The sequence below is a fragment of the Pistacia vera genome, unplaced genomic scaffold (assembly GCF_008641045.1).
Source record: "Pistacia vera cultivar Batoury unplaced genomic scaffold, PisVer_v2 Contig36, whole genome shotgun sequence".
NCBI classification, from domain to species: Eukaryota; Viridiplantae; Streptophyta; class Magnoliopsida; order Sapindales; family Anacardiaceae; genus Pistacia; species Pistacia vera.
Window position 1 is genome coordinate 742748 of NW_022196179.1, and position 17917 is coordinate 760664.

General features: G+C 37.4%; 3 protein-coding genes across 3 annotated transcripts; all 3 read right to left on the bottom strand.

The window, feature by feature from the left end:
* Nucleotides 1-2573, bottom strand: LOC116139848 (cation/H(+) antiporter 18-like). The gene is made up of 3 exons (XM_031425490.1): nucleotides 2388-2573; nucleotides 1304-2302; nucleotides 1-1188 (listed from the first exon to the last, which is right to left on the bottom strand). The coding sequence occupies exons 1-3, from the start codon at nucleotides 2571-2573 to the stop codon at nucleotides 1-3; spliced, it is 2373 nt and encodes a 790-aa protein (XP_031281350.1).
* A 2860-nt stretch (nucleotides 2574-5433) lies between these two features.
* On the bottom strand, nucleotides 5434-8527 carry LOC116139900 (cation/H(+) antiporter 18-like). The gene is made up of 3 exons (XM_031425533.1): nucleotides 8322-8527; nucleotides 6917-7918; nucleotides 5434-6834 (listed from the first exon to the last, which is right to left on the bottom strand). Exons 1-3 carry the CDS (start codon nucleotides 8520-8522, stop codon nucleotides 5620-5622), a joined length of 2418 nt encoding a protein of 805 aa, XP_031281393.1. The 5' UTR covers nucleotides 8523-8527; the 3' UTR covers nucleotides 5434-5619.
* Nucleotides 8528-11611: 3084 nt separating this feature from the next.
* LOC116139948 (cation/H(+) antiporter 18-like) lies at nucleotides 11612-16174 on the bottom strand. Its single transcript, XM_031425592.1, has 4 exons — nucleotides 16071-16174; nucleotides 14820-15080; nucleotides 13142-14143; nucleotides 11612-13044 (listed from the first exon to the last, which is right to left on the bottom strand). The coding sequence occupies exons 2-4, from the start codon at nucleotides 15006-15008 to the stop codon at nucleotides 11842-11844; spliced, it is 2394 nt and encodes a 797-aa protein (XP_031281452.1). The 5' UTR covers nucleotides 15009-15080; nucleotides 16071-16174; the 3' UTR covers nucleotides 11612-11841.
* Nucleotides 16175-17917: the final 1743 nt, after the last annotated feature.

The window sequence follows — 17917 nt, forward strand, 5'->3', positions numbered from 1 at the left end:
TCAGCTAGATTCTGTATCTTGATCTGAAGATCCTGCTATGGGAGACATTCCACCACCAGTATATTGTTGCACCACCAACACTGACGCTGAAGTTGAAAAATCAGGTGAAATCAGCATGCTGCCTACCGGCCCCAGTTCCGGACAATCACTCTTTATATCCATGGCTGCTGCTACCGGACCCTCAGGCATTCGACCAACCAAAAACATGTGGCACCGATTATACTCCTTGATTGCATCAACAGTTTCTGTATTGTTTCTTACTACCCTCACTTCCATCTTAAATGACTCCAAACTTGAATACTTTCGCCTCATCTCATCAAGAAAGTTTTCATCTGCACTGCTCGAATGGTGATCTTTCACATCAGCTCCAACAATCTCCCCTGAAATGCCAGAGCTTGCGAGGAAGCGAATAATATTAACACTGATACCAGGGTGTTCAGCCATGCGTACACCATATGCGAGGGCTTCTGCATCATCATTCCCTCCAAAGTAAAGGACTGTTACAATGGAAGAAACATCGCTGGCAGATACATGTGTGTTTCCACCAAGCCCACGGTCTACTAAGATCCCAACTGAGCATTGTGCATTCTCAAGAACCTTCTTGTTGACGGAATGAAAATCGTTTCGAGTATTCTCCAGCACTCCATCGAACCTCTGGTGCTTGTGAAATGGGAGAATTATCATTGCAGCCCGTTTCCTTTCAGCACTACCACAGATGTCTTCGTGCATATCATGCATTGGTGAGATTGCGGTCATTGGACGGATAGTGACATGGCTCAGTTGTCTGAAAGCCTCGAAAGCAACAACAACTTGATCGGAATCCGAGTGTCTCCCTTTGTTCCAAATGGGTATTCCGTTGTTTCTTGCCTTATGGACCATAAGTATTGCTGATGACCTTTCGGAGAGCTCCATGAGGTGCATTGCATATACACAGAGTCCTTCCTTCTTTTCAGTTCCACGCGAAGCCTCAATCAGATTAATCATTGTAGGAAGATTTCTTGCACTATAGAAACAGGCCAAAATCCGGAGCTGATGATTTGGATCTTTTCTCTTAATAGTTCTATGCTTGTAAATGCCATTACTTGTTCTTTTATTAGGCTCATAGACAGCCATGACCAAAGGTGTGGTGATAAAGGTTGTGAAGATGGCCATGAGAACCATGATTGCAAATGTTTGATCATTCAATACCTGAAACATTAATCGGATAAAACAATTAAATCCAGAAACCAAAAGAAATATGTGACACAAAAGCGTAGAAATGTAATTAACAGCACTCATTCTCAAGGACTAAAAAGCAATTTACCTTTCTGTCTTTTCCAATGTTGAGGACAATGAGTTCCACCAAGCCTTTAGTATTCATTAGGAACCCCAAAGCAAGAGCCTCCTTGAAATGCATTTTGCAAAGGAGAGAGACAGCAACAGTGCCAACAATTTTTCCTAAACATGCTGTAGCTATAACCAAAGCGAGAAACCCCCAAGACTGAAGCCCTCGGATTGTGGCTATATCAGTCTTTAATCCGCTTGAGACAAAGAACAATGGTAGGAAAAGACCTGATACAAGATCCTCAATCTTTTCTACAAGAGCACCAGCAAATGGTCCTTTTGGGACCAAAACTCCAACAATGAATGCACCAAAGAGGGCATGAATTCCAATAGCATCCGTCGCAAATGCACCTACCAAAACAATTAACAAAGTAGCACATACATATATTTCTTTCACTGGCTCACCATCTGGACAGCGCTTCTGCATCCATTCAAATATACGCGGGACAATCAATATGCAGAAAAAGACAAAACCACATCCAGACAGTAAAACCCACAGTGATACAAGGGGAGACTGCCCTGTTCCAGAAAGGCAAATGGCAAGAGCAAGAAGAATCCAAGCAGCCACATCATTTATAGCCGCAGCTGACATTGCCATTCGCCCAACATCGGTAGTTAAAAGCTTGAGTTCAGCTAAAATACGGGCCAAGACAGGAAATGCAGTAATAGAAAAAGCCACCCCCATGAATAGAAGGAATGCACCCCCATCTACACCTTTAGAGACAGTTGCACGGAGGGCATATGAGGTTCCTATTCCTAAAGCAAAAGGTACGCTAACTCCTCCGACGGCTATGCTAAGAGCCTTCTTACCAGTCCGACGCAGGGCCTTTGGATCTAACTCTATGCCTACCAGGAACAAAAAGAAGACGAGACCAATGTTGGCTAAAGTATCCAACACAGTTAGACTTCTTGTCGGAAAAACTGCATTCATATAGTATTTGTTCCTGCCCAAAGCTGATGGCCCAAGTATTATTCCTCCCTGTAAAAAAGATAAAAGTAATACACATAAGAAAAAAAATCTAAAAAATTTAGTCTGATGCAGAAAAAAAATACATATAACTTACAATAATCTCTGCGATGACGCGAGGTTGTCTTAGGGGCTTTAATACAACAGCGAGAAGACGAGTGAGCAAAACCACAAGGCAAATCTGTAGGATGGCGAGAGGAAGCGCAAATTCAAGAGGATTATCACCCTGGAAAACCCCATTAGAGGTAGGCTTCATGGCGGCAGGACATGCACTTGCCGCCATTCTTCACAAAGTAATTGCTAACCCTGAAGGATAAGGACTGGATAGATGATGAAAAATGATTTTTTAGTATATAAAGCAGAAAAACAACAAATGAGGAGGAAGATAACCCCCAACCAGAGATAATAACAATAATTTAGGTAAGTAATAAATTTGGAATAAACCAAAACACCATCTAATACGTAAAATCGAAATCTCCAGTTTTGGAAACCTATCAGCATTAAACTTCCAGGCAGAAACTACTTCATCTTACTATATTAAAACTAAGTGTCATCACTCACCTCTTCCCAATCTTGTAAGTTGCAGGATAATTACAATTGAAAAAAAATTCATCAAATCAAAACAAAAGCATCATTCAGATGGAGGTTACCAAAAAGAAATGCCGGAATTCTTGTTCATACAAATATCACTGAATTCTCGATCACGTAAATATCGCAGCGGTCTTTCTGAGGACGGAAAGATATGATGGGAATAAATAACAGACTAGGTACGAGAATGAGTAGGATTCAGAGTTCCACGTGTATTCAGCAAATAAAACTGAAGCTGTGAAGTGTAGTGTGAATAAATAGACCAGTATTCAAGTATACAAGAATCAACAAAGAGACAAATAAACAGAGAATGGATAGGATTCGGAGTTTCTCGGATCTCAGGTCGACAGTTTGAGTTATTCTAGGATTTTAATACCCCTGAAATTCAGAAAGGTTAAAATAGGCTTAACCCAGCTTAACGCTAATAAATCTGTGTTTAAAATATTCTTCCAATCTTTCACTGTTGCCAATCCAGACTCCACATTACTATCAACTCTAAACCTCAAAAAGATCAGTTTCCATTGATCTGAATATATATGACCTTTGGTTTATTTAACAGCGATGTTGAATATATAAACTAAGCATACATAGCACAAATCATGCATCTATTAATTGGGCATTTACTAAATTGAATTTTTTTTTTTTAATAAATAACACATCAATTTGTACAAAGGATTTGTACATCTAGTATTACTCTTATCTTAATTATAACTGTTGATACAGAAATCTGCACCACCTAAAGAATTTCAATTGACCGTGTCGGAACCAGAATGGATGTGCGTGTGATTTAATGAAAATCGGCAATTAAATAATTAAAGAGAAAATACAAGTAATGACATGAGGCAATTTTTAAAGTGGTTCGACAAGTTTGAATTTTGAGCATACGTCCACTGTTTCTTTTATTGAATGAGAATTACAAATGATGAATTTTTTCCTAAAATAATTGCCCGCCTCCCCATAAAATAAGTTGTGATGGGTTTATATAGCACCCATTTACATGATAGAGTTGAGGTAAAATTCAAATACGTAAAATTAGGAAGTTGCATGATCTTCGGCTATCTTAGTTGGAATCTAAGTCAATTTGAATATTTCCCTTCCAAATTGAGTCAATCTAAATATCTTCTCTCCTAATAAGAAATTATCATCTCCGGATTTCCCGCACAACAATAGCCCCCAGTTTTTAGAGTGCGTAATCGCGCTTCAAAAACTCATTTCTTTGATATGGATGGTTGTAGCACTATAGGCTGCAATCTCAAACTGAAGAGCTTGAATTCTGTCTGGCGCAATCTGAGAGATCTTGAACACGTGATCTCAAGCGAATGAGCAAGCTTATGAGCTCAATCAGAGAGCATGAAGTGCTCGATCTGAGAACATAAAGAGCTCGATCAAAGAGTGTAAAGAGCTCAATCTAAGAGCAAGAGGAGTTCGATTGGAAAACATGAAGAGCTTGATCTGAGAGCACAACTCAATCGTAAAGCATGGAGAGCTTGATCTAAGAGCACAGCTCGATTGGAAAGTATGGAGAGCTTGATTTGATAGCACAGCTCGATCAAAAAGCATAGAGAGCTTGATTTGAGAGCACAGCTCATTCAGAAAGCACGGAGAGCTTGATCTGGGAGTATAGCTCGATCAGAAACCATGGAGAGTTTGATCTAAAAGCATAACTCAATCAAAAAACATGGAGAGCTTGATCTGAGAGTATAGCTCAATCAGAAAGCATGGAGATCTGGGTGCACTATCTGAAGCTGAAGATCTGCGCGATCTAAGAGATCTAGCCGCATGATCTAAGATAGACTTCAATATCTTGACAATGATTGGAGCTGCAGATCTCGGATTTGGATGATTCTTAAACCGTTAGAAAGCTTACTCGAAGATCTATAACTCTTATGTTTACCACTTTGCCAGACTCATACTTTATAATGCTCAATACTCCCCATCTGTCAATGGCTTCAATTTTAGAGTTTGATTTGGTGACATGGATTATAGCCATGGCTGATTTTTTTGCGGTTGGAAGATGAAAAAAAAAAAAAAACAACTACTGGAAAAACAAAGAGAGCTCAAAGTGATTAAGTTTTCCTTCTAACGCCAAAATGTTGATACAGAAATCTGCACCAACTGGAGAATTCCAATTGACCCTACTGAAACTGGGATAGATGTGCGTGTGATTTAATGAAAATCAGCAATTGAATAATTAAAGAGAAAATACAAGTAATGACATGAGGCAATTTTAAAGTGGTTCGGCAAGTTTGAATCTTGAGCCTGTATTCACTATTTCTCTTATTGAATGAGAATCACAAATGATAAATCTTTTCCTAAAATAATTGCCTTGCCTCCCCGGAAAACAAGTTGTGATGGATTTATATAACACTCATTTATATGATAGAGTTGAGATAAGATTCAAATACGTAGAATTAGAAAGTTACATCATCTTCTGCTACCTTAATTAGATTATAAGTCAATTTGAATATCTTCCTTTCAAATTGAGCCAACCTAAACTTCGGATTTCCCGCACAACAATAACCTTTGATTTATCCCATAAGTATAGGCATATGATATGATCCGGTAATCATAATGGCGTATTATATTAAAGACAAATAAATTCCAAGTGATAATTGAATATCTGATTTAAGAAATCCTTTTATTCCATAATTATTTCTTGTGAGTGGAACAATCTGGTAGTACAACCCATCACAACAAACTATGGTTAAAATTCAAATCCAAACCATTTAACAGGAAGCAAGCTAATTTGATTCCAAGTCTTCGTCTTCAGGCGAGTCTTCCTGCGACTCTGGAGCTAAATTTAAAGATAATAGAGCACCATACTGTTGAATAACCAATACTGATGTTGTTGAAAAATCTGATGAAGTCAATAAACTCCCTACAGGTCCCAGTTCTGGGCAATCAGTTCTCTTATTTAAAGCTAAGGCTACTTCACCTTCAGGCTTTCGACCCACCAACAAAAGATTGCAGCCTTGGCTTACCTCACGGATTACACAAATGGTTTCTTCAGCACTTCTCACAACTTTCTCTTCATATACTATGGAGAGATCATGAGATACTTTTGTTCTAAACTCAGAGAGAACCTCTTCATCCGTTGACCTCAATTGGGAGCTGGAATTTTCAGCCTCATCAACTCTAACTAGATTCTCTGTCGTCTCAGGCTCCAGTAAGAAGCGAATGAACACTAAACTGATACCAGGGTGCTCAGCCATACGAGCCCCATAAGCAAGGGCTTCGCGATCATCACAGCCCCCAAAGAAAAGGACTGCAACAGAATAGGAAACATTACTTGCAGATACATGAGCGGTTCCGCCAAGCCCGCGATCAATTAGAATTCCAACTGAACAAGGTGCATTCTCAAGGACCTTTTGGTTCACCCATCGGAAATCAGATCGAGTAATCTCCAGAGAACCATCCAACCTTTGGTGCTTATGGAATGGAAGAATAATAATTGCAACTTTCTTCCTCTCAGCAGTGATGCAAATGTCCTCATGCATGTCAGCCATGGAAGAGATTGAAGTCATTGGCCTTACAGAAACCTGGCTCAGTTGCTGAAAAGCTTCAAATGCCACTACAATGTGGTCAGAATCTGATTGTCTGCCCTTATTCAGAAAAGGTAAACCATTTTTTCTTGCCTTATGAACCCTTAAGATAGCAGATGACCTCTCAGAGAGCTCCATGAGGTGCATAGCATATACACGAATTCCTTCAGATTTCCGAATCCCTCGAGATGCCTCAAAGAGATTAATCATTGATGGAATGTTTCTTGCACTATGGAAACAGGCCAAAATCCGAAACTGGGCTTTTGAATTTTTCCTTTCAATAGTCCTATGCTTGTAATCAACAACTCTTGTCCTTCTAGCTGGCTTATATACAGCCATAACAAGAGGTGTAGTGATAAATGTAGTGAAGAGAGCCATTAGAACCATAATGGCAAATACTTGATCATTCAGAACCTGAAAATATAAACACAGAACACGTTATATCCTTTAGAAAAGGTAACGACCCTAATAAAAATATGGTAAGAGCATAAATTACCTTTCTATCTTTACCAATGTTGAGCACAATTAATTCCACCAAGCCTTTAGTATTCATAAGAAAGCCCAGTGCAAGAGCTTCACGGAGAGGCACTTTGCTAGAAAGAGACACCACAATAGTGCCAACAATCTTTCCAAAACATGCTGTTAAAATAACCAAAACCAATAGGCCCCATGATTGGAGCCCTTCAATTGTAGCTATGTTCGTCTTTAGTCCACTTGAAACAAAGTAAAGTGGCAGAAATATGCTAGATACAAGATCCTCCACTTTTTCGACAAGGACACCCGCAAATGGACCTTCCTTGGGGATAAGCACTCCAATCACAAAAGCACCAAACATGGCATGAATTCCGATAGCATCAGTGAGAAACCCTGCAGCCAGAACAGCAGCTAATGCAGCACAAATATATGTTTCCTTTACTGGCTCACCTTCATGGCATTGTCGAGCCATCCAATTAAAAATCCGTGGAACAATGATTATTGAACAAACGACAAAGGTGCACCCACTCAGTAAAACCCAAAATGGAACAAGAGTAGAATGATTGGATCCAGAGAGGGCAATGGCAAGGGCAAGTAGAATCCATGCAGCCACATCGTTAACTGCCGCAGCTGACATAGCCATTCTGCCAACATCAGTGGTTAAAAGCTTCAGCTCAGCCAAAATACGGGCTAAGACAGGGAAAGCAGTTATAGAAAGGGCCACGCCCATGAATACAAGGAATGAGCTACCATCCACGCCTTCAGAGATACTTTCTCGGAGGACAAAAGATGTACCAATTCCTAATGCAAAAGGAAGGCCAATTCCTGCAATAGCAATGCCAAGGGCCTTTTTCCCAGTTTGACGAAGAGACTTAAGATTCAATTCTAAACCCACAAGGAACATAAAGAAAATAAGGCCAAAATTTGCCATTGTATCCAACACAGTTAGACTCTTGGATGGGAATACAGTTTGCAGAAAACTCTTGCTTCGACCCAGCACTGATGGTCCAAGTAAAATTCCCCCCTGAACACATGTGCAACACAGAAAAATCTTAGATTTTAAAAAGTTAGATTGATTCCAAGACACAAAAACATCAAATTGATGAAGCCCATGTAAAGGATTTCAGGTTTCCTAGCAGTATGCCAACAGACAAATATTTTGAAGTGAAAATCAAGATTACAATGTGCTAGGTTTTTAACAAGATGTTGTCTTTCTCTAATATTATCAATTCCTACTAGTTTCTGTTTCATAATAATATGAGCTGAATCACATGATAACACCCAGAAAACAAAATCAAAAAATGGGATTCTTACAAAGTCAATATTAAAACAATCAAAACACATCAAAGTGAGAGACGTAATATCAAAGCAAAGTTTAAACCATTCTGCTTATCAGTAATGAAACAAGAAAAAAACTTTAAACTTACAATAATCTCAGCAACCACGCGTGGCTGTCTTAATGGTCTTAGAAGAAAAGCGAGACCCCTTGTGAGAACAATCACCAAACATATTTGCAAACTGGCAAGAGGAAGTGCAAAATCAAGAGGACTATCACCCTGTAGTAAGCCATTTGAAGTAGGCTTCATTGGAGAAGGACACGTCTGTCCTAGCGTAGTATTCAAACCCATTTCACCCAAATCGCAGTTTCACTGCAGTCCCTACAGAGAGGGAAATGATGAATGATCTTACACCTTCAGTGTTTAAGAAGTTGGGAACTGGGAGGTAACCCAGTTATTTTAGAAACGTCTACAAATTTTCTTTCTTTAATCCTGGGCCCATCTTCTTGACTTCTTTTACTTGTGCTGTAGTTAATACCGCAATTCTTGCCAGGTTTCAGTAAATAAAAAAAGCATACCTAGTAACATTTTAATCTTGTTAAATTTTTAATAACATCTTAGTCCCCATTAGTTACATTTTGGTCCCTGAAGTTTGCTATTAATAAAGAGTAAACATCTTTTTTTACCCAAATTTTTTTATCTAAAAAGTTTCAAAATATAATTTTATATTCTCTTGCTCTAACGGTGTCAGCTTATATAACGACCGATATGATTTATAATAAAATAATAGATACTGTTTATATAAAATCAATTGTGTGACAACCCATCTTACTTTTATTTTACTTTTTTCCCTTATTTCAATGGTGTCAACTTCATCCAGACCCATAGAAAAGTAGAAGAGACGTAGAAAATGTTGGTTGCCTTCTAAGTTGCTGATGAAAAGTTAATTTAATAAAATATGGCCGCAAATTGTGACCCAACCCAAGCATCAAATGAACAAAATTGAATGGTGAAGACGATGCTGCTGGATATTTTATTCTAGTGTCAGAGTTAGATCTCATGATTCCTTAAATTGGCACTTTAACTGTAGTTGGAAAGATTCTTGGCGCACTATCAGCTTTGATTACTTAGTATAATGATCTTCAAATCCCACTTGAAACATGGTTTTGTAGTGGAGAGTTGTTAAAAGAAGTGTTTTAAAATCTAGCCCAATTGGTTGAACCGGTTCAATCAGGACCCGAGATCTTGACCGAGTCAAGTTACTAATTTTACTATTTATCAGAGAGGAAGAAGAAGAGTAACTTAACAAATAAAAAATAAATAAATAAAAAGAAGAAGTAGAGTTAAGCAACTTGTTGCTTTTCGTGGGAGAGATAGGCAAGTCCGAGTTACCAAAATGAAAGGTGGCAACAGAGGTGATTTTCAATGAGTAAATCGATTGGAAATCACAAAAACTATTGTCGATGATTGGCAAGGTGAACGGAGGAGGGGTGAGATGGGCTTTGGTTAGGAGGTTAAGGAGCGTGTATTTGTGGTGATAAGGAGTGTTGTCATTGCCGAAAACAGACCCTATTTGCCTTGGGTTGTCAACGCCGACGATGGTGTTTGGGGTGTTTTTGCAAGACTTTAAACTTATAGGGACCGATAGAATTTTCAAGAGTGTTTTTGTTAGATTTCAAACCTTTGGACACCAGTTTGACCCACTGGTCAAACCAATTAAACCAATCAACTCGGGACCCAACCATTTTGTCGGTTTCACCCCGGATTAGTTATTAAAACTTTTAACTTGAAAACACTGTTTTAAAACCCAGACCAAATTGGTCAGTTCAACCGGGAGTCTGCCTTGACTCCGGTCTGGTTTAATATAAAAATCAAAAATAGTATCGCTTTGGACTGGTAACAGACCGGCGGACTAGTGCCAACCTGCAGGTCCGATCGAGCCGTTGCTTAAACCGGTTCAGTAATGATGGGTTTACCCTATCCCTTAAAAACACCTATTCCTAATTCCTACAGCAAATTTGCATCTCCAAATTGCAGCTTCATTTCATTATTCTCATTTCAGTCGGGCGGCAACTCCCATTTTCATCTTCTTCACTCTAAAGTGTAAAGCTTACACTTCCTCATCTTCTTCAATTTACTTCCTCCATCTTAATTTGTTATGCCTCAAAAGTCACGCTTATGTCAGCTCAATAAATGTCTTTTTGTACTAACTACCAAGCCCATATCTACTCAAAAATATTCATATCAACCCTATCTCATTTCAAGAGATGAATGGACGAGAGTCTTCCATGTGTCAAGGCAACTTGCAAAACACTCCTTACATTGTGTTCAGAGGTGTATAAATTGGCACTTCTCTTCCCGAAGAGGGAGGCTGGGCCTGGGCATATGAGAGCTAACCATAGTTTGAGCTCAATTCTTTCTCTTTGTAAACACTGTATTTCTTCATCTTTGTATGTCTTACGGGCAATATCATAGAAATAGTCAAAGATCAATAAAATAATAGTGGATGTAGGAGTCACTTGTTTGAGCATCCGAACCACTATAAAAACATCTCTTGTTAGCTTATTATTTATGTTTTCTGCAACATATATAATCTCAGCTCCATATTCAAATTTTATAGATCCATCACATGTAATTTCTAAGACTTTCTTAGCACTTTACACATGCAAGTCGTTGACGTCCAAAATCAAACGTCAACATAATCCAATCTTCTTCATCGAAATCGAAGACCTACACAAATACAGGTAAAGTGTTCATCTTTTCTAGGTGGGTTATGTTTCTAATTTTAGTTTTAAATGTTTACTTTTTATTGAATGACCGAAAAGTTTCTGACTTGATTATAAGTCTTGCATAATCTTTAATGAAAACATATGAAAACGCTTTAAAGATCTGTTGTTTTTTAGTTGATTATTATAAATAGTTATGGGAAAAGAGAAAATCTGTTTTTTTATTGAGGTACATATTGTTTTTGAATCGGAGATGAATTATTGTTATAGGGTTTTGATGTGGTGGGTGTTTTTGTGATTGGTTTTTTATGGCTGTAATGGGTTTTAATTGATTTTTAATCTGTTTGGTTAAATGGGTTTCGGTGGTTTTTCTTGAATCTAGGGTTTTGAAGCTACCCCATTGAAAATGGAAAATGGGGTTGATAAGCCTGTATAAGTTGGGGTTGGGGATGAGAAAGTAGAGGAGAGGGTTCAGACGGGCTCTGATGAGTCAAAAGATATAGAGGAGGTCTTTGAGGAGGCGGTTGATACAAATGACCATGCACTTGATCAGAAAAAAAAAAAGATGCATGGGGTTTAAAATTTCCAGGTCCATCTTTTCTGGTCCATCTTTTATTGCTAACATCACCGCTTCAACCCGCGACCCGGTCACTTTATCAGGTCTCACAACGGATTGGACTTTGAAACATAGCTTAAAAGATGATAAAGGTTTGATTAAGAACAAAATAATCAAAATTAGACCAAAAGAAATTGATTATATACAATTCCCTTCTGGGTTGGGTTTGATTTTTGAACCTAGTACCATGGTAACAACACATGATTGCTGTTCTTGAGATAACCTGAACCTAACTACAACACTTTAATTACTGGCAGAAGCTTGTGTAAGTAAACCAATTCAGAAATTTAACCATCCACTTCAGTTATTGATACCAAAGTGCTTGTAATCAGCCAGATTCTATATCTTCCTTTGGCATCTCTGCTACCTGTGTTATAGATCCTGATACAGAAACAACTCGACCATGGCCAGTGTATTGCTGTACTACCAACACTGAAGCCGAAGTTGAGAAATCTGGAGCTATCAGCATGCTCCCAACCGGCCCAAGTTCTGAGCAATCACTCTTCATATTCAACGCTGCTGCTGCCCGGCCCCCAGGCGTTCGACCCACTAAAAACATGTGGCATTTATTGAACTCATGAACTACGGCAACAGTTTCTGCAGTGTTTCTCACTTCTCTTTCGACATAAGTAAATGAGTCTATAGTTGCAAATTTTTGTTTAACTTCAGCAAGAAAGCTCTCATCTTCCGAAACATGGGACTCGTCTTGCGTTTCAATCTCCCCGGAAATATCGGGGCTTGGAAGGAAACGAATGATAGATAGACTAATGCCTGGGTGCTCAGCCATGCGTGCACCATAAGCAAGGGCTTCCTGATCATCGTTTCCTCCGAAAAACAAGACCGTCATAACGGAAGAAACATTGCTTGCTGAAACATGTGTGTTACCACCAAGCCCCCGGTCAACCAAAATCCCCACTGAGCATGGAGCACTCTCAAGAACCTTCTTATTGACCCAACGAAATTCGGTTCGAGTAGTCTCCAGGGACCCATCGAGCCTCTGGTGTTTATGAAATGGGAGAATTATTATTGATGCTCGTTTCCTTTCAGCACTTCCGATAATGTCTTCGTGTATATCATGCATCTGTGAGATTGCTGTCATTGGACGGATAGAGACACGGCTTAGTTGTCTAAAAGCCTCGAAAGCAACAACAACTTGTTCAGTATCTGAGTTTTTTCCTTTGTTCCAAAAGGGTATTCCGTTCTTTCTTGCCTTGTGGACCATAAGTATTGCCGATGGCCTTTCCGAGAGTTCCATGAGGTGCAGTGCGTAAACACAGAGGCCTCCTTTCTTTTCAGTCCCACGTGAAGCCTCAATCAGATTAATCATTGAGGGTATGTTTCTTGAAGCATAGAAACAGGCCATAATCCTAAACTGAACATCTGGATCTTTTCTCTTTACTGTTTTGTGCTGGTAGAGGGCATTGATTGTTCTTTTTTCTGGCTTATATACCGCCATGACTAAAGGTGTTGTTATAAATGTTGTGAAGACAGCCATCAGAACCATGATTGCAAATGTTTGATCATTCAATACCTGAAATATCAGTCGAATAAAACAATTAAGATTCAGAAACCAAGCATTGCAAATGTAATTGCAAGTTCCTATTTTTAACATAGAAAAAGCAATTTACCTTTCTGTCTTTACCAATGTTGAGAACAATGAGTTCCACCAAGCCTTTAGTATTCATTAGGAAGCCTAGGGCAAGAGCCTCCCGCACAGGCACTTTGCATAAGATGGATACTACTACAGTGCCAATAATCTTTCCGAAACATGCTGTAACTATAACCAAAACAAGGAACCCCCAAGACTGAAGTCCATGAATTGTGGCTATATCAGTCTTCAATCCGCTTGATACAAAGTACAATGGAAGGAAAAGACCGGATACAAGATCCTCAACTTTTTCTACCAGAGCACCAACAAATGCCCCTTCCTTTGGGACCAAAACTCCAATTATAAATGCCCCAAAGAGAGCATGTATTCCAATGGCATCAGTAACAAATCCCGCTAGCAAAACAATAGACAGGGTAGCACAAACATACAATTCATCCACAGGCTCTCCCTCGGGGCATCGCTTCTGGATCCATCTAAAGATTGGAGGGACCATGAATGTGCAAATTAAGACAAAAGCACACCCGCACAATAGAACCCATAACGATACAAGGGGAGAACGCCCAGTTCCTGAGAGAGCAATGGCAAGAGCAAGTAAAATCCAGGCGGCTACGTCATTAACAGCCGCAGCTGACATGGCCATACGCCCAACATCAGTAGTTAAAAGCTTGAGTTCAGCTAAAATACGGGCCAGGACTGGAAATGCAGTAATAGAAAAGGCCACCCCCATGAATATAAGAAATGCAGGTCCATTTACACCCTTAGAAATGGACGCACGGAGGGCAAAAGAGGTTCCTATTCCCAATGCAAAAGGTAGACTAATGCCTCCCAGGGCTATGCTAAGAGCTTTTTTACCAGTCCGGCGAAGGGACTTTGGATCTAATTCTAGGCCTACAAGGAACAGAAAGAAGAGGAGGCCAAGGTTCGCTAACGTATCCAACACAGTTTGACTCCTGGCAGGAAAAATTGCATTCATATACACCTTGTTCCTACCCAAAGCTGAAGGGCCAAGCAATATTCCTCCCTGCGTAAAGAAATCAAAAAGTACACTATGATCTTCTTTGTTCACGGAAAACTCAAAATCGGAGCGACTTTAAACAAAATCTAGGCCATTCATTCTCTTTTTTTTTTTTTTTTTTTTTTTTTAATAGACTTTTTTTAATATTTATACATCTGTCCCACATGAGAACTAAAAAATGGTGAAGATAACGTAGTAATGGCATATTCTCCACTAAACTCCCTTCATATTCATAAGTCATCTTTAAAGATCAACTTTCAAGTTTCTAAATTTGTCATTAATTAACAGATAAACACATTTTTTAGTCTGGTTTATTATTAATTATCTTACCTGCCCAGTTCTGACTGAAAATTTAATATATCAAAGATCAATCTTTCCCAGATAAAATAATCATGCATTATGAGTTCAAACACAATTACATATGCTGACATAAGATTCTACCATAAACTAATAATATCATAATCTTCTCTGGATACATAGATTAGTTGCCAAATTTTTTTTATCATCCATAAAAAAGAAGAATTAAACTAGAGATTCTGAAGAATATTGCAGAAAGATCTAAAAGAAAAAGAAAAAGTCAGAGAGTTTAGGTAGAACATTTTTTAAAGTGTAAAAAGATTTACTAAATTTAGATGAAAACTGCAAAAATAGAACTTAGAAAAGAAGGAGGAGAAGAACTTACAACAATCTCTGCAATGACACGAGGTTGTCGAAGAGGCCTTAGAATTACAGCGAGAATGCGTGTGAGCGTAACCACAAGGCATATTTGAAGAATGGCAAGAGGAAGTGCATAATCAAGAGGATTATCACCCTGAAACACCCCATTTGATGTAGCCTTCATTGCCTTACATGTCTCTGAATCTCCAGCCATTTTGCACCGACTTCGTGATTACTCCCGACTCTTGAAGCAACAATAGTTCGCTATTTCAGCACTTTCTAGGTCCTGCAAAATAATGAACATCACATGACTTTCTGTCCAAGATTAAGAAAGCCCAGAAGAAAGAAAAATTGGTTAACTCTCAGAAGACTTAAGTTGATGAATTGACATAATTGACTTCCTTGAAATTTCAGTGTCCAATCATTTTTTGCAAGATTATTATAATTCAAAAATCCAGATAAATAAAAATTTGAAAATAAGTACAAGGTAACTTTTTTCAACTTTGGAAATCATTACTATCAGCATTTACACAATTACACTCAATCCAATATTGGTGGCGTAAAGTTAATTGAAAAATGTAACACCAGCATTGGTTGAGGGCCTAAAATTGGATATTCCCATTACTGCCAACATTTTGATTCATTCAAATTTCACGGCAACCAAACAAGGAAAGATTTTGACCAAAGTGTATAATATTAATATAATAAAATCCAAATTGCATCTCATCGTCTAATACGACAAAATAAAAAATTTAGATCAGTAAAACGTGTATTCAGGATTCCGCGGATCTCTTTTGAAAAGTTGACAGCTGACAGGAGGAAAAATGCGACTGCCGAATGAGAATGGCAAAAAAAAACAAAATTCATGGCGGTGCTATGACCGTAAAAGGTTGACAAAGGATGGGGCATTATTGTCTTTCCGGTTGAAACTTTGCAAAACAAATGGGAAATTTGCATGCAATGTGTTTCAAAAGACAGTAATGTCCCTATTCAACGCAGGTCGGTTGGTTCTTTAATCTCTTCACCGAGATAACCACATAATAGCGGTAAAACAGAGGAATACTGCAACTGGTGATTGCGTATTATTTGTTGAATAAAAATCAGTAAATCATAAAGGTCTCATTTGCATGCTCTTAAGGAGAGGAGAGAAAAAAAAAAAACTAGGACTTTCCAAGGCTGAACCTTTGCCTTTCTTGCTGATGCATATGCATTTTCTCGAGAACCAAACAGAATACGAGAGGAAAAGAGGAAGAGATGGGGGAGAGAAATGAATCACCTGTAGAAAAATCTGAAGAAAGCATGCAATTCTTTAAACTAGTGTCGTTTTATCTTCATTCCTATATAAAGAATGAGAAGTAATCTCCTTAATGTTGTTTGAATATTTTAAGAATGGACGAAGATGATAACAAAAGAAGTGGGATATTACACATATATATACATGAGCATGGAGATTATAAAAGAGAGAAGGAGCGAAGGTGGAGGGACGTCAATATCAGTTATGCCCTTGCGTGTGTGGAGAATTTTGGTTCTATTTATTCAGATAATTTGGTTTATTAGTTTTGTTTTTTTTTTAGCAAGTTTTTCTTGGTAAGACTAAGCAAATCAAATACATTTGTGATTCGACTACCTCATCGGTTGATAATTAATTAATTCTAAGTGACTAATTCCTTATTTGGAGATTTCCGAATTCATATACCTAATCTTTTAGGTAAAGTCAATAATGGTCTCTCCTGTGATTCAAAGACAAAATCCTTTGAGTATAGTTAAACTAACTCCGATAACTAAAAGATTTTCCGAATTCATATACGTAATTTTATTTATCTTATTAATTACTATATTAATATTGTTAGTGAACTTATTTTTGAGATGCTTATATTCACTATTATTCAAGTAAAAAATTAAGTTTAGACCTTATAAATAAATAAATAAAATTTCATAATTTTATGCAATAATTTAACAATCTATTGAATTTAAGGGATTGCATCAAAAAATTATATTTGTTCGAGGATAATTTAATTTATAGTGATTCTGCAATTGATTAGATCATCAGTATCCTTCGTGTCTCAATGGATATATATCTTTATAAATATGTAAATCAATTAATCTAACAATCTATACATGATAAGTTATTCGTATTACATTATCAAAAAATCTTAAGTTTATCCACGCTAGTTTATGGCCAACCCACAAAATAAACAACTAAAATCAACGACTTTTCTCATTCACTGTATCAATTGATTATATGAACATAATTAGAGGTCAAAACTTAACAGCAATAATTTTAATAAATTAAGAAGAAAAATAATTGTCAAAAGCAATGCATCATATGATAGTCACATAATTTTAGTATCGAATCAATTATGTAATACTATATAATATAATCTCTCTTTTAATCATGCCCTCAGGAAGTGTATACGGCAATGATAATATAGCAGCCATTTTTCTTCTTTGTGGTTCGTTTATTCTCAATCATTAATGTCACCAAGAGGATTAATTTATTGAAATTTGATAAACTTTTAATTAAAAAAAGAAATTAAAGTGGACAAATTCTAATGAGACTTACACGTGTCGTATAAAAACTCAACATTATATTTAGCTAACTCCAATCTGACCAATTCTCAGAAAGTCAACCTAGACAATTCGGAAAAAAAAAAAAAAAAAAAAATTCATATCATAAAATGTGATGAAATGTTGTGCATCCACCGTACACGTTTCCTTCTCCAATAAAGGAATGTCACATTTGATGCTTTAATTTTATTAATTTATTGGATGATGATCGTGGTGGCTCAAACGTGTAGCAACAACAACACTTCGATCCACTAAGATTTTATTATTTTAATTAACTAGTAAAAAGGGACAATTAAACATCATATTTAAATGTTCACACAAGTTGGAACCAATAGTGGTGGGTCAATAATTTCATTAAAATATAATCCAATGTAAGATGTGATTATTATAAGTTATTTAATGTTTAATAATAAACACTTGGTTGGAAATTGAAAGGAACAAACTACAAAGGGTAAGTGTATATTGTATAAAGGATATTCTAGAGAGAGGGAGAACAATCACAATTAATTAATGATAATAAATTCACTTAAAGAAGACTTTGGTATAGAAAACGAA